We start from the raw sequence: 14,546 nt of genomic DNA, 5'->3' as shown, positions 1-14,546 counted from the left end.
ATCATAATCATCATTACAAATAACTTTGCCATTAACCACACTTTGTCATTTCTCTCTCTCTCTCTCTCTCTCTCTCTCTCTCTCTCTCTCTCTCTCTCTCTCTCTCTATATATATATATATATATATATATATATATATATATATATATATATATATATATATAATGGATCACACAATCAGAAAATAGCTTCTATATTAATAAATATGACAAATACTATAACTATCATAACATTTCTTAAACTAAACAATAATAATAAAAAAAATTGATAAACACTGTGGACAACTACCCAAAATACCATCAGTGTAAACAAATTCATTGGGTGCCAGAAATATGGTCAGGTAAGAAATATACAGATATGTATACGATGTAAAGCATGCTGTTGTGAGTTCTCCCCTCATGTCACCCATTAGTTTGACCTTGACATTCTTCATATCCAGCATTTAATTGTGTTTACGCTTTACCAGCATAATTCTATGCTGAGTGTTTACAGTACACACAGTACTTTACTCACAGAACACAAGCACTGACTGCACAAATGTATTCTAACCAGTTTCCATATTTACAGACAAAACAGTCTCGAATTTCACCGCAGTACATATATGTAGAAATAGAGAGCGTTCCTCGGCTATTCACTTTCATTTTCAACTGTTAGAACCTTAAAGGAGTAATTAACCAAAATATGAAAGTTAGTTAAAACTTATATGACTTTGTTTCCTCAATGAAAAATAAAAGAAAATACTTTAGACAATGTATTCACCATTACCCATACCAGTATGGAATGACATGAGAACAGAATTTTATATTTTGGGAAAACTATTCCTTTAAACTTGCTTTAACATTGGCTGTTAAGCTGAAATTGTGTTTCAATTTTTAAAAACATTTCTGCCAACTTACACATACTATTTAATCTCTTATCTACGTAAACTGCTATCCTTCCTCCACCCTTTTTTTTTTGATCTATAAATATGGGTGTGTTCTTGCCTCACTTGCTCCATTTCACCTTTTCTTCTCACTTCATTGTTTTAGAAAATGGCAGAATCTGACTATCTGGACTACACCTGCACCCTCTGCGCAGACACCCACCGAGACCCCGTCACCATCCCGTGTGGAGACACCTTCTGCCTGGAGTGCATTAAGATCTACTGGGACCATTCTGACCACCTCGGTGTATATAGTTGTCCGCAGTGCCAGACGACTTTCACTCCTCGACCCACCCTCAGACGAAACGTGCCCCACGTAGGGAACCCGGAGCCCCGGCGGCCCCCACGTGAGCTCGCCCCGTTTCCATACTTCAAGCGTGATGCGCTGTGTGATTTCTGTACCGGCCGGCGGAACAAAGCAGTCAAATCGTGCCTGATGTGTCTGGCTTATTACTGTGAGACTCACATCAAACCTCATTACGAATCAGCCACATTTAAACGACACAAACTGGTGGATGAGACGGGACACCTGGATCGGAAGATCTGCCCTCAGCATGAAAAAGGCTTAGAGCTTTTCTGCCGCTCAGACCAGATGTGCATCTGTGTGCTGTGTACAGTAAGAGAACATCGCAGCCACAACATAGTCAGCGCAGATGATGAGCGCACAGAGAAACAGGTGAGACATAAGATTAGAATTGTTGTGAATAGATCGGGGCAAGCTGTGACGGGTTAAATCTAAGAAACTATCTCCCAGTTTTACACACAAGGATTAAGCCTAGTCTTGGACTAAATGTAAATCTGAACTGTTTCAATCGAAAGAAACTTGTTTTGTCTTAAGATGCGCACCAGTAATGATTTTTTCTACGATATGTTTAAGAAAATTACTTAAATGTCCTGTAGTTCAACTATTTTCTAAACCTAGCTTAGGCTAGTATTGTGTAGTTTTGTATTGTGGTTTCAAACATCTACTAAAACTAAAATAATGAAAATTAGAGTAATGGTTGTGATTTCAAAATCACAATTTTGTGGTCACCCACACTGAGAACTGTGTTCTCAAAATAGTGATATTATTTTCTAAATGTGAAATCAGAGAAAGTTGTCACAACTAATTTAAATTAAATGTAAAAATACTATAAATAATAAATACACTTTTAAATGGCAGTGTTCACTAGCTAAACAGTATAGTATTAGGGCAACACTTTATTTAACTTTAAAACTTTAATAAAATTTAATTTTATTAATGAATAACTACACAGGAATAAATGACTAATGCACAATTAACATTGTAGTAACTACTATTACCTAACAAGAAACTCTGATCAACAATTTAGTAAGTAATAGCACTTCACAATAAGCTAATCAAAAACTACTACTACTGTATACAGGTTCATAATTAATGTTAATTATGCATAATAAATGTAAGTGTAAGCTTTTGAGATATATGTAAGCTTTTGGATAGTAATGCTTCAAGTGTTACTACATCCTTCTGAAGAAGCTACTTATTATTAGGTCCGAAAAGATCATGGTAAACTGCTAGTAATGATTTAAAACTAGCAAAGTGAATTACTAACCAGTGCCTTACAAAAACCTCAAAAGTTTACAATGACAGTAAATACTAGAGGGTCATCACGATCTTCAATTTAGAATATTGATCCAAAAACTGTAATTCCTTTAGAAGTATGTACTAACACCTGAATAACTATTATTCAATACTTTACAAAACCTGCAAAAGCGTACAAAGAATTACTAGTGATTACTACTAGTCATTACTAGTGAGTTATCATAATCTTCATTTTAGAATACGGATCCTAATAATTAGTAACTCCCTCTGAATTATCTGGTAATACTTGAGTAATTACTAGTGGGTTACCATGACCTTCACTTTAGAATGAATTATACATATGCATTATTCATATTAATTATGAACCTGTATACAGTAATTCTTAGAAGTTCTTGGGAATGTATTAAAAAAATAATAGTTACTGATTAGCTAATAGTGAACTACCACATCTGAATAAGTACTATCACTTACTAATTCATTAATCAGTTTCTTGTTAGCTAGAATTTAATTAATTGTTTTCTGGAAATACGAGTAGAAATGTTTAGTAGCTTTTAACAAATAAATATGTTTTGACTGTTTTAGAGTAAAGAGTCATCAGAACGGTAGCCCTATTCTATGCATTATTATGCTCTGTGGACCGTCAGGTTTAAACACTTCAACAAAGATTATATTGTAAAAATAACTTAAGATACATTACTTACCATTCATAAGTTGATAAGATTTTTATTCATGTTATTGAAGGAAGTTTCCAATGCTCACCAAATCTGCATCGAATTGATATTAATATTGTGAAATAATAATAATAACTTGACTATACGCTATATGTTTGTTTGTAATTATAGAAAGTCTTGGTGGCAACACAGACTGAGGTTCAGCATATTATCCAAGATCGGATGAAAGAACTTCAAGAACTCAGACACAATGTGGATGTTCTAAAGGTTAGTAAATCGGCCAAATATCCTACAAAACCATACATCAATGCAAATCTTATTTATTTTCAGCCTGCAGCTGCTGTATTGTTTAATAACATATACTTAGTGCAACTTAAATATGCCCCAGCTATTCCAGTCTCTCAAAGAGATCTGACTTTGATGCAGTGCTCAGTGCTGCCCCCTGGCTGTGTGGATGAAGCTGTTGCTGACTGTTGCACATTCTCTGCAGGGAAATGCACAGCGGGCTCAGACTGACAGTGATAAAATCTTCAGCGAGATGTTACAGGCCGTAGAGCGCTGGCATGCTGAGATAAGCCAGCTCATACAGGCCAACATACAGGCCTCCATGGCTCAGGTACATGTATATTAGTTTCAGAGGGGTTAGATTGTTTCCTGTAGCTTTAATTGCAGAGCATGGCTCTAGTGACTCCAACATCACGGCTTTAATTCTCAAGGAGAAGAAGTGCTGATTAAAGCTCCTTTACCGAGTAACTGTGGTGAAAAAAACTTTATTGCCACAAAAATTGAAGTTAATGTCTGTTGGTCTATATGAAATTGTGGAATTTTACAGCTCAGACGTAGTGTAAAAAAACAGAGCCACGCTTTAATGAAGCTTTGTGCACGTGGTGAGATAAATAAAAGTCCTGACTACAGCTGCTGGTCCCTGCCTTCTAACTGTGACAGCTTCGATGTACTGATAGGCACAGGGTTACATAGAGAGACTTGAACAAGAAATCATGGAGCTTCAGAAGAGAGATGCTGAACTACGTCAAATACTTGATACCGAGGACAACATTCATTTCCTTCAGGTAAATAAAATCAGCTGCTCTGGATTTTGGTCGTTCAGAAAATTTACTTGCCTGACTGAATATTTAATACGGGTATTCAGGATATTTAGGGAAACAATGATTCAGCAATGATTTTGTTGTGCCTTCATTACTTGTGCAGTATTTTCCCACGCTATCTGTTGCACCGGAGCCCATGGTGCCCAAAGTGCTGATAAACCCAGAGTTTTCCTTTAGTGAGATCACCAAGACCGTCTCTGACATGAAAGAACACCTGGACGACATCTGCAAAAAAGAGCTGGGAAACATCTCCAAACGAGGTAATCAAGACTATAACATTTTTATAACAACTTTTACAACTGTTTGTGGAGTTTTTGTTCATTTGAAGTTGTTTAAGAGATGTTTAGTCAGATTAATAATTGGTATGTTGTTAATTTAATGATCAACAATGCACCTTAAAAAAAATCTTGCTGATCCCTTTCGATCAGTAATGCATATAAAGCTATTTTATCTACTATTCATTAATGCATTTTGATGATATTCATAATTGTTTGATCTTAGTGAGTGACACCTCAGTTTATATCCTGATTCCAAGATCTGGAGGACGTCTGAATGGTGAGATGACCTCCCGAGATTTCATTTACATTTCACTTTATTGTACAATAAAGTATGTTACGAACAAATGTTGTCATTTATGTACCACTTATACCATATTTTCAGCTCCAATAAGAACTGATTTGCCAGAACCTAAAACAAGACCGGATTTCATCAAATGTGAGTGCATAGACTGTGTTCATGTATATAATTATAGTCATTCACTTTTGCTCTTTTTGTTTCTAATAAATGCTGGACTTCTCAATTATTTCTAATTTACAGATTCTTGTAAACTTACTTTTGATCTCAACACTGCCTATAAAGAGCTAGTCCTTTCAGACGGAAATCGCCGGGTGACCCGGAAAAGAACAACCCAGTTCTACCCAGATCACCCGGAGCGGTTTGATGGATTTTGCCAGATCCTGTGCAAAGAGCCACTCAGCGGAATACGCCATTACTGGGAGGCAGAGTGGAATGGTGAATTTTCTATTGGAGTTGCTTACAAGAGCATTAGCCGCAAAGGTAAGAACTCAAACAGCCTTCTGGGATACAATGATAAATCCTGGAGCCTCCTATGCTCAGACTCAGGATACTCTGCCTGGCACAATAAGATGGATAAAGATCTGCCGAGTGCAGCCCGTGGCTCACGGATCGGTGTGTACCTGGATTACGCCGGAGGATCTGTGTCCTTTTACTCTGTGTCTGAAACAATGGAGCTCATTCACAGATTTAAAGCCAAGTTCTCAGAAGCATTGTATGCTGGGTTTGGTGTTGGATCGACTGTAACTCTATGCATGCTGGAGAAAAACTATAGAACATACCACTAATAGGTTCTGAGATTTGACCCGGAGCTCTTTCAGACAAAATCTTAGAAGGTGAACAGTCAAAATTTAAGCATCATATTGCATTGAAGACCACATTTGGCGGTGCTCTCAGAAAAACATTTCGAGGTCACATTTTGCCATGTAAGAAAGAAAAAAAAAAATGTATTATTTTGCAAAATAAAAAGTCTATTAGTATTTTTTAACAGAATTGATCTAATTTACCTCCCAGCTCTTATTACTGTAATTCAAAATACTGATATATAATCAGTTAGTAATTAAATGAAAACACTATGATTACAGACTTGATTTAATTTCATGTCAACCATTAAATGCAGCGCTAGAAATGAGAATTATTAAAATGGAATGGAAATGGGACATTTCTTTGTGAGATTCCTGAAATGCATCAGTAGATATGTTAAACAAAACATCAAAGCTAATCCAGTCAAGACAATCCCTTTATCTTCCTTTTTTTAATTGTCATGTTAAAAGCTACAAGCAATCAAACTTCAATAAACATTCTGCAATCTTTGGGTTTAGATAAGACAGAAAATGCAACTACATCATTTGAAAAGTGTGTATTTGAGTGATTGTGAGCATGTAAATAAAATAATCCTTCTTGTCATTATTGTTTATTGTTCACTTGAATGGTTTCTTAGAACATTTCAGTCATTTCACCCATCACCAACAAAAACAGAAATATGTACAGATGAGAGGAACAATCTGTTACAGTTTCTTCCTACATGGATTAGAAACATTCAACTGCAAATCCGGCTTCCCCAACAATTAAATGTACCTCTTTTAAGACGTGACTACACTTGTTTAATTAATACCTAAATGTTGCTCCTTCCTCTTTCGTTATCTTACCCTACTGCTAGCTGTTACTGAAGCTTTGTTTCCTTAAACTAATGATATATTCTCAAATGCTGAATAACCATAAACCTTGTCATTTAAAACAGGACAACTCTGCTCAGCAGTACACAGTCAACTCACAGAGGACAAGAGCAAGTAGAACAGGAGCCTTTATATTAACATCAGAGGGAACCAATGATCATTATCAGCGAAAAATATTCTCGTTCACCCCAACGAACAGAAAAGTTGAATTGAGCCTATAAATAAGTGATTGTAAATGTCCACAACCATAATGCCCCCACATGAGTGAATAGAGATCAATCTTCACTTTCATAACAACTGAAAACAAAACAGACAGAATCAGATCCGTTTTCTATTATAACTTACATATAAGTTTATATTATAATACATTTAAATTAATTTTTAAATGTTTTAATAAGACAAAAAAGTGTTGTGTTGTCGTGTTTAATATAACTCGGAATGTTTGTTAGATGTTTCACAGCTCAAATCATATGCTGATGTGACCGTAAACAGCTTGTTGAGAGTAAAGTATGAAATTTCATGTCAATTTCTTTGCATCCAATTCAGAGGTTAGAGTTGCCATTTGTATGGTAGAATTCTGTACTGTCTGTAATTTCCTGTAATGCTTTTTAGCTACTTTATCTGTATATCCATCTTATATTCACCCCAAGACCCATTATAGGAAAAGGAAAACATCTACTGTAAAAAGAGAGAAAAAAAAAAAAAAACTTAAGAGGTCACCATGAAAATTGTGACACTATACTCAAACAACCAATAGTTGATATAGCAGTAATAGTAAATAAGCAAGTTTATGAAAAACCATTCCAAAAAAAAAAAATTTTCTTCAACTAAATCTGGCTAATAATTTAAAAACAAAGAAAACTATTGTGGGAACAATAAATCTACTCACTGGTGGGACAAGCAATGTAAAAGTTGTTTGGTATCTTTTAGGGAATTTGGTTCTTAAAGAGATAACACACCCAAAATTAAAATAATTTACTCACCCTTATGCCATTCCAAAACTAAATGACTTTGTTTCTTCTGTGGAAGACATTTTACCTAAAGGTATGATATGAGATATGATCCTTCTTTTATATAGGATATGTTGCCTAAACAACATTGGACTCCGCTAATTTTAATGTGTGCACATAAAACACTTTTTTCCATCATTTTTTAAGACATGTTCTTTTTATTCCTCAGAAGAAAAAGTCATACAGCCTTGTACCACCATAAGGGTTCGACAGCATATTCATCTTTAGGTGCACTATCCCTATATTATAATGTACATGAGATGAGCCAATAAGAGGTTTTACTAAATTAAAAGCTGCCTCCATTGTAATAGCTTTAAAAGGCTTTGCGTGATGTCAGGCTTAAATAACTTAGATCCTCAAAGGCTAACAGAATCTAGCTATGCACTCCCGTCGGCCTGAACTAAAACCAGCGTACTGACATCATACTGTACCTTAAAACAAAATACACACACAGCCACACGTAATAGCCTCCACCAAATACAATCAGACACCACAGTCGCTCAGCTGTTCCAAAGGTCGAATGGCAGAGTAGTGTCCGTGTTTCGCAGCTACAGCACTCGCTGTCCATTTATGATGACATCGTCAAACTCCTCCTGTGGCAGACAGAGAAATAATCAGTACTGAAGCAGTCCGGTGAGCATTCTGTTAACTGATGTCTGTGGATTCGGATCTAACCTCCTCACTCTCTTGGTACTCCTCTTCTTCCTCATCGTCCTGTGTGTATGTGGCCCCATGGGCACTAAGCAGGGCTTGCACCTCTTTGTTGGGTCGGTAAAGGGCACAGTAGAACGGGGTGTGGCCTGCATACGAGCGCTGATTCACCAATGCACCGGCGCTCAATAATAACTCCACTACCTCTGACCTCTGACTTTCCACAGCCCAGTGCAATGGAGACCGACCTGACCCCAAATCCTACAAAAGCAAACAGGTAATAAAAATCTGTATTTTTTAAATTGCAACTAACTAAAACATTTTTAGTTTCAGTTTTTAGTTAGTGACAATAACCCTTAAATTGAAAGGTAACGTCTCACCCGTTGATTTACATCTGCTCCTGCTTCCAACAGCATTTTGATGATCTCGCAATTGCCCCTATGTACAGCCAGGTGCAGCGCACTCACACCTTGAAGAGACGGACAAAGAAAGGGACAGGATGCAAAACAGATATATATATATATAGATGGTATTATTCAGAGTGAAATACATTTGCATGAGTTTGTACCTGCATAATTGGTGATGTTCAGGTGCACCGGGGGGGTCCGTGAGCAGCTGGTCAGCTCTCTCACACACACTGTGCGAAGCTCTCTGACAGCCAGGTGTAAAGGTGTGTTTCCACCCCTCTCTTGGATCTCCGCACTGGCTCCACTCCACAACAGTGCCCGAACACACTCACTCCGGTCTACTATGACTGCTAAATGTAGAGCAGTCTGAGAAAAAAAAAAAAAACGTGTGGAAAAGTTAGAAATAGGTTGCCACTCAGTGCTTATTAGATTGGTGTGTTGCAGTTTGCACTGCAGAGGACAATTGTGTATTAGGGGTTTCTGGGTCTTGGTTTCCTTAAAGGTGTAGATGCATGAGAAAATTTCAGATGTACATGAAATAAGTTTCAGTACAGTAATTATTACAAAATTACAGCAATGCAAAAATCATTAATGATAAACAATGCAATATTAAATAAAAATAAGAATCGCAAAGGTCGCTTTCATGGTGACTTCAACAGCATGATGAAATGTATTGGTTCATTTAACATGCAATGTTTTATGCAACAATAAATCACTGGATGTAGAGCAATTCTCCTTAATCCACAGGTGCTGGGTTTTCAGAGCAGGCTGTTTGCTTTTCTAGAAGGATCTGGCAACACTGTTGTACATTTACCTGACCCAGGTCATTTTGGATGTCCAGGATGGGAATCCAGGTGTTGTCCGCCACAATGTTTTCGAGCAGGCACTGAACAACACCCCACTGTTCATGAATTAGCGCCAAATGAAGTACCCTGAAAGACCAGAGGAAATGTTTGCAACCTAAATCTAATAGCCTTCCAAACTGTTCAAACGTAGAAAACTACAGAGACTTACGTGTCCCCGTCCTCTGACAGAAAGTTGAGCGTGTTGAAGAGCTCTTCCCTTCGCCGCCGACCGTCCTCGGTGTTTGAAACCTCCGGTCTCTCTGTACCTGCAGGCTCGCCCAGGATCATGGTGCCGATCCCGTCGGAGAGGCACGCCACCACCGCATCCTCATTAATCGAGTCCCCTATGGCTGAGTCGAGCCTCTCTCCGCCGCCAATCGACACACAATCCCCGGTATTCCTGTTGTCGGGCTCGTCCGACGGAGGGATGTCAGGTATGTCAGACACAGGCTGACCAGGTGTCCACATCTGTTCGGCCTCGGTGTACGTACCGTAGGGATCCTCAAAACCGAGTCCGACCCCGCTTAAGGAGTCTAGCCCGCTGTCACACCAATCCTCCGTGATAGAATCCACGGCGCCCCTTTTCTCCACAGAGTAGCTCGGTCCAGGCCGTGCATTCTGTCTCCGGGATTCACCGTGAATATCTTGCGTCCCCTCCATTTATATATGAATGCGTCGTTTAAACGATGTCAACTGTAACGAGAGAAACTGCCTTTCCTGACAAACAACTATCTGTTGCGCCGTTTTCGCTTCTATCCAGATGGACTGCGTCTGGCGGTTGTTGACGGTTTTTAGGGGAACAAAACGAGCTCTTTCTTGACAAATTCCCAAACAACAGCGGCAAGCGCTGTCGCACAAGCCTCAGATTCCCCCCATGTCCGAAGCATTATAAAACTACAAATTGCTCACCTTGTGAGCCGCTAGCTGTTGACCAGTTTATCCAGAAAAGGCCGTGCGGCTGCGTAGGTGTTTTCCTGGGGAATTCCCAGAGCCAATCTCGTAACTAGACACCGTACTGGAGTGCGCATGCGTAGGGCTCAGAGCGCGCATGCGTCGCATTTATAATTGATTGTCTGTTACATTAGTTTCTTTGGGAATTCCAACGCGTTGCGTTTGTTGGGGGAATTTCAAGCGGCTATTCATTTGAGCTGGCATTAAAAAAAACAAGGCACATAAAAGGCGTAGCCATTTGAATAGTATTTTAATTGTTTCTATTGTATTTCGTCTTATGATGCTTGGGTGAGTTAAAATAATAATACCCAGACAATAGGAGAGACTGGAATGTTTTGGTTTTGTCTGCTACAATTACAGTAGTTAGAAATTTATAAATCATCTGTAAACTAGAAATTAGTGTCAAGTATACAGAGTGTTGTTGATGCGAACCACTGCACCACCAGGACAAGTTGTACACTATTATTAGAAAATATAGACTTATACAAACGTTTACCACAACACGATTATTTAATTTTAAGAATTTTAATACAAAATGGAAGACAGCATATAGGAAAAACCGTAAATCAAAACAGCAAATAAACAAACAAAAAATATATTAAAAAATATTTAATAATATGTCAAATATTTAGTATATGTGGATGTTTAACTGCACAGTACATTGGATGGTTTTAACAATCTTCCTTGTACAGCTATGATATTTCAGTTTTTTTTTTTTGAGGATATTTTAAACCAAATTGAACAAGAAAATGTGCTTATGCAAACAATCTATCAAACTATGACCAGATATCTCTCTTTTTCTCTCTGTGTTAATTACCCCTCAAGTCCCCTCTATCTATACTATTGCCATTGCTCTTATAGCTAATTTTTTATTTTTCATTTAGAAAGGATAGTGGGTGGTATTTTAATCATATCCAACACCAGGTGGCAGTGTGTATGTTAATTTCATATTTGTGTTGCTATCTCTGGTAAACAAAAGAATTAATCCTCTCCAGTGGCAGGATGATGTCATTGTCCATGTCTTTTTGGAATCTGCTTTGGATTTTTAAGAAAAAAATCTGTAATAAAATAAAATTCTCTCTGTCACATACTTAAATTATTGCACATTTCTTTAGATTCATATATTTTATTAAGAAGCAGTGACGACACATGTGAAATATGTAAAATTGTGACTGTCAGAAAGTGTGTGGGTTCACCAGAAACTGCAATAAAAATGGTTAGAGGCAAGGACACTTTTTATTTTTGCCATGCGTCAACATGTCTTAATCATGAGTGTCACTGTAGACTGAGGGAAGGATGATTCAGAGTCACTATGAAATTAAATGGAGAAAGAGAGTGATGAAAGAAAGAGTGTTTTGAAGGTGTTTTGAAGGTGATTGTGTGTGTGGTTAGGTTTTGTTTGGACTGTGAGGAAAAAAGTCCACAATAAGCAGGAATAAGAATACAAAACCTAAAAGCCAGTGGTCTCTGCCATGAAAACAGTGTAATAAACACACATACTAAATAGAGTTTAATGAAAATGCTTTTTAAAAAAAAAAAAAAAAGCAGAAAGGTTTAAAGCCAGGATTAGGGTTAGACGATATCATTAGCTCAGCATAAAAACAATAAAAACTCCCCAGCATGATAGAAAACCAGACATGTGTATGTGCGTGGGCATTTGAGAATCCTAAAAGGTGCTGGGCTGAACGGAGTGTTTCTGAAATTTGAGGGGATTTCTGACAGAGTTGAAGTTTGCCTCTCCCTCTCCCTGTCTCTCTCTCAGTCTCTGTGTATCTGCATTGCAGTTTTTTCCGCGGGACAGACTCCTTATGCCTCTGATAAGAAACCCACTCCCATACCCATCAATCTCTTTCTTGAAGAGAGGGAGCGTGAGATACAAAAAAAGAGAGACAGAGAGGCATGATAAGCATGTTTTCTCTTTGACAGAACTTGATCTCCTACCCACATTCAGAAGCCCCTGCGTCTCTCTGTGCTCCACTGCTCTGTCAATCGCTCGTTGCCTGGACTGTTTCCTCTCTTTGTACTGTACCGTGAGCTGTGCTTTGCTCTGTTTACTGTGACGTCCTTTGTGCTGTGGTCTGTACTGTGATGGATGTTTGCAGCCTCTGTCGAGAGCAATTAAGAAATAAGATTAGCCCTGCATTTAATTTATGCAGCCAACTATTGATCTCGGCATGGGGCTATGTCCAATATACTCCTTAAGAGACAATGTTTTTTAATTATATAATAATAGGATGCAATTATTAACAAAGAAAATATTTAACTGATATTATTTTTCTACAAAATACGCTTCTCTTCTAACCACATAGTCCTCCCTGTGCAGCTTTAACAGCTTCCACTCTACAAGGCTTTTGAGTGTTTCTGTGGGAATTTTTGCCCATTCATCAAGCATTTGTGATGGATTAGAAAGCCTGGCTCGCAATCTCTGTTCCAGCCCATTCGAAATGTGTTTGACGGGGTTGAGATCAGGGCTCTGTTTGGGCCAGTAAGGTTCTTCCACACCGAGCTCATCCAACCGTGTTTTTATGGACCTTGCTTAGTGCATGTATGTTTTAATTCCTAGCCTGCCTGCACTGGCCATTCAAAACTTGTATTTGAAAGTCTTACTTGTGTGTTAATGTAGAAGTGAATGAGAGATGGGGTGCTTCAGCATTATCCTGTACTGTTCATATTTGCCCAGGATGAGCATGCCGATTATTTAAATGGAAGCGAGGAGCTGTAGGAGAATCCCTCTGAAGGGGTGGGGTTGAGCTTTGACGGGGGGCTGATGGTGAGTGCTGAGCTGCAGACCAGATCTGCTGCCACTGCACTTTTTTCTGGTCATTCCTCAAGACGTGCACACACACACACACACACACATCACATACACACACATCGCTTTATACACAGACTATAAGAGGCTCCTAATCTCAGTAACACTCTCAGTAATGTATTAACTCTGAATCGGCACTGCAGAGTGCTGCACTGCGCTATATAGAATCAACATTCCCACACAAAAGAACAATACACTTCGTAAAAATACATCCCAGCCCTGTAGCTGGGGAATTGTATCTAGACTGCACAAAAAGGACCCTTTGCCTGGAGTGCAGTTTTATGGTGTTTATAAAAAATTATTTAAACTGCTTCGTTTGTTTACAGCATAAAAAGCCTCTGGGCTTGAAACGGTGTGCTAGCTTGTGAATGTTTAGTAGAGGAAAACTAGCTCAGTCTGCACAGTCAGAGTCCATCTCAACACTGCAGAAGACTTTGAATCAGACCTGAGGAGACCACTACGCAATCATCATTTTGTTATCTAGGTGTGCGTGCAATCATTTACATTGCCTCGAATAGTAGTTTTTATAAAAGCAGCTTTATATAGCCAGGCTCTATACAGTCTGTCTATCTTCAGTTAGTAAAGTGCAGTTGCACATAAATGTAGTGGGTTTTTTTTTTTAAAAGCTGGTAGTGATGATGAAGCTCATACTTATTTGAGATAAGGTGAGCTGTATTCGCGTTATGTAACACTGTTCCAGCTGCTGTTATACCTGACTGCTCCTATCCTTTAATTCACAGAGACGCCGCCATCTTGTGCTCTCTCCCTCCGTTTCACCTTTGCTTAGCTTTTTTATACAGCTGGCACATATATTTTTTTGGCAGGGAACTTTCATTGACTTCTATTGTTTTTATAGCAAGATAATTATATTTTCTATGCCTATAGGGAGTAATAATCTGTGGTTTCTGTAATAATAAAATTTTCTTTCTTTCTTTTTTCTTTGTTGCTGATATAGGCCCGTCATTTAAACCTGACTCCGAAGCTTTTAATTTTTTTTTTCTATTTAGCGACAGCGGTGGCGGAAACTCATTTTTCTCTTAAGAAATTATATTTACTCCCTTAAACTGATTTGAATTTTTACCTTTCATAAATTCTTCATAAATGTCATTTTTTTCTAGCCTTGTTAAATATGCAAACTTGCATGCCATCAAAACCAAAATTATTTTATTAACATACACCCTATTACCTGCCCAGTTAATTAAATTGTTAGGAATGTTATGAAACTCATTAATGCATTCTTAATCAATTGCAGTTAGGTAAAAATCCTATTTCATTATACTAACCTTCATCTATCCTCAGCCCTGTTTAGAAGCTAAATGAAGAGTAATCGAAAATAAACAAATTACTCTGTGTGACCTGTT

General features: G+C 37.9%; 2 protein-coding genes across 2 annotated transcripts; one reads left to right on the top strand and one right to left on the bottom strand.

The window, feature by feature from the left end:
• Nucleotides 1-543: 543 nt before the first annotated feature.
• On the top strand, nucleotides 544-6,240 carry ftr84 (finTRIM family, member 84). Its single transcript, XM_043239037.1, has 8 exons — nucleotides 544-1,598; nucleotides 3,326-3,421; nucleotides 3,645-3,770; nucleotides 4,117-4,224; nucleotides 4,364-4,520; nucleotides 4,762-4,815; nucleotides 4,921-4,974; nucleotides 5,077-6,240. Exons 1-8 carry the CDS (start codon nucleotides 1,032-1,034, stop codon nucleotides 5,619-5,621), a joined length of 1,707 nt encoding a protein of 568 aa, XP_043094972.1. The 5' UTR covers nucleotides 544-1,031; the 3' UTR covers nucleotides 5,622-6,240.
• Nucleotides 6,232-10,427, bottom strand: nfkbib (nuclear factor of kappa light polypeptide gene enhancer in B-cells inhibitor, beta). Its single transcript, XM_043239042.1, has 6 exons — nucleotides 9,592-10,427; nucleotides 9,392-9,509; nucleotides 8,739-8,943; nucleotides 8,551-8,639; nucleotides 8,195-8,431; nucleotides 6,232-8,112 (listed from the first exon to the last, which is right to left on the bottom strand). The coding sequence occupies exons 1-6, from the start codon at nucleotides 10,080-10,082 to the stop codon at nucleotides 8,068-8,070; spliced, it is 1,185 nt and encodes a 394-aa protein (XP_043094977.1). The 5' UTR covers nucleotides 10,083-10,427; the 3' UTR covers nucleotides 6,232-8,067.
• Between the last annotated feature and the right edge of the window lie 4,119 nt (nucleotides 10,428-14,546).

Source organism: Puntigrus tetrazona, chromosome 5 (genome assembly GCF_018831695.1).
Source record: "Puntigrus tetrazona isolate hp1 chromosome 5, ASM1883169v1, whole genome shotgun sequence".
Taxonomy (NCBI): domain Eukaryota; kingdom Metazoa; phylum Chordata; class Actinopteri; order Cypriniformes; family Cyprinidae; genus Puntigrus; species Puntigrus tetrazona.
The sequence above is the reverse complement of the archived record's forward strand: the minus strand, read 5'-3'. Positions and strand labels throughout refer to the sequence as shown.

Coding starts and splice junctions, on each gene's coding strand:
- nfkbib (XM_043239042.1), bottom strand. CDS start 10,082: ATGGAGGGGACGCAAGATATTCACGGTGAATCCCGGAGACAGAATGCA. Junction 8,944..9,391: donor TCCAAAATGACCTGGGTCAG/GTAAATGTACAA, acceptor TTTTTTTCTCAG/ACTGCTCTACATTTAGCAGT. Junction 8,640..8,738: donor GAACATCACCAATTATGCAG/GTACAAACTCAT, acceptor CGTCTCTTCAAG/GTGTGAGTGCGCTGCACCTG.
- ftr84 (XM_043239037.1), top strand. CDS start 1,032: ATGGCAGAATCTGACTATCTGGACTACACCTGCACCCTCTGCGCAGAC. Junction 3,422..3,644: donor ACAATGTGGATGTTCTAAAG/GTTAGTAAATCG, acceptor CATTCTCTGCAG/GGAAATGCACAGCGGGCTCA. Junction 4,816..4,920: donor ATCTGGAGGACGTCTGAATG/GTGAGATGACCT, acceptor CCATATTTTCAG/CTCCAATAAGAACTGATTTG.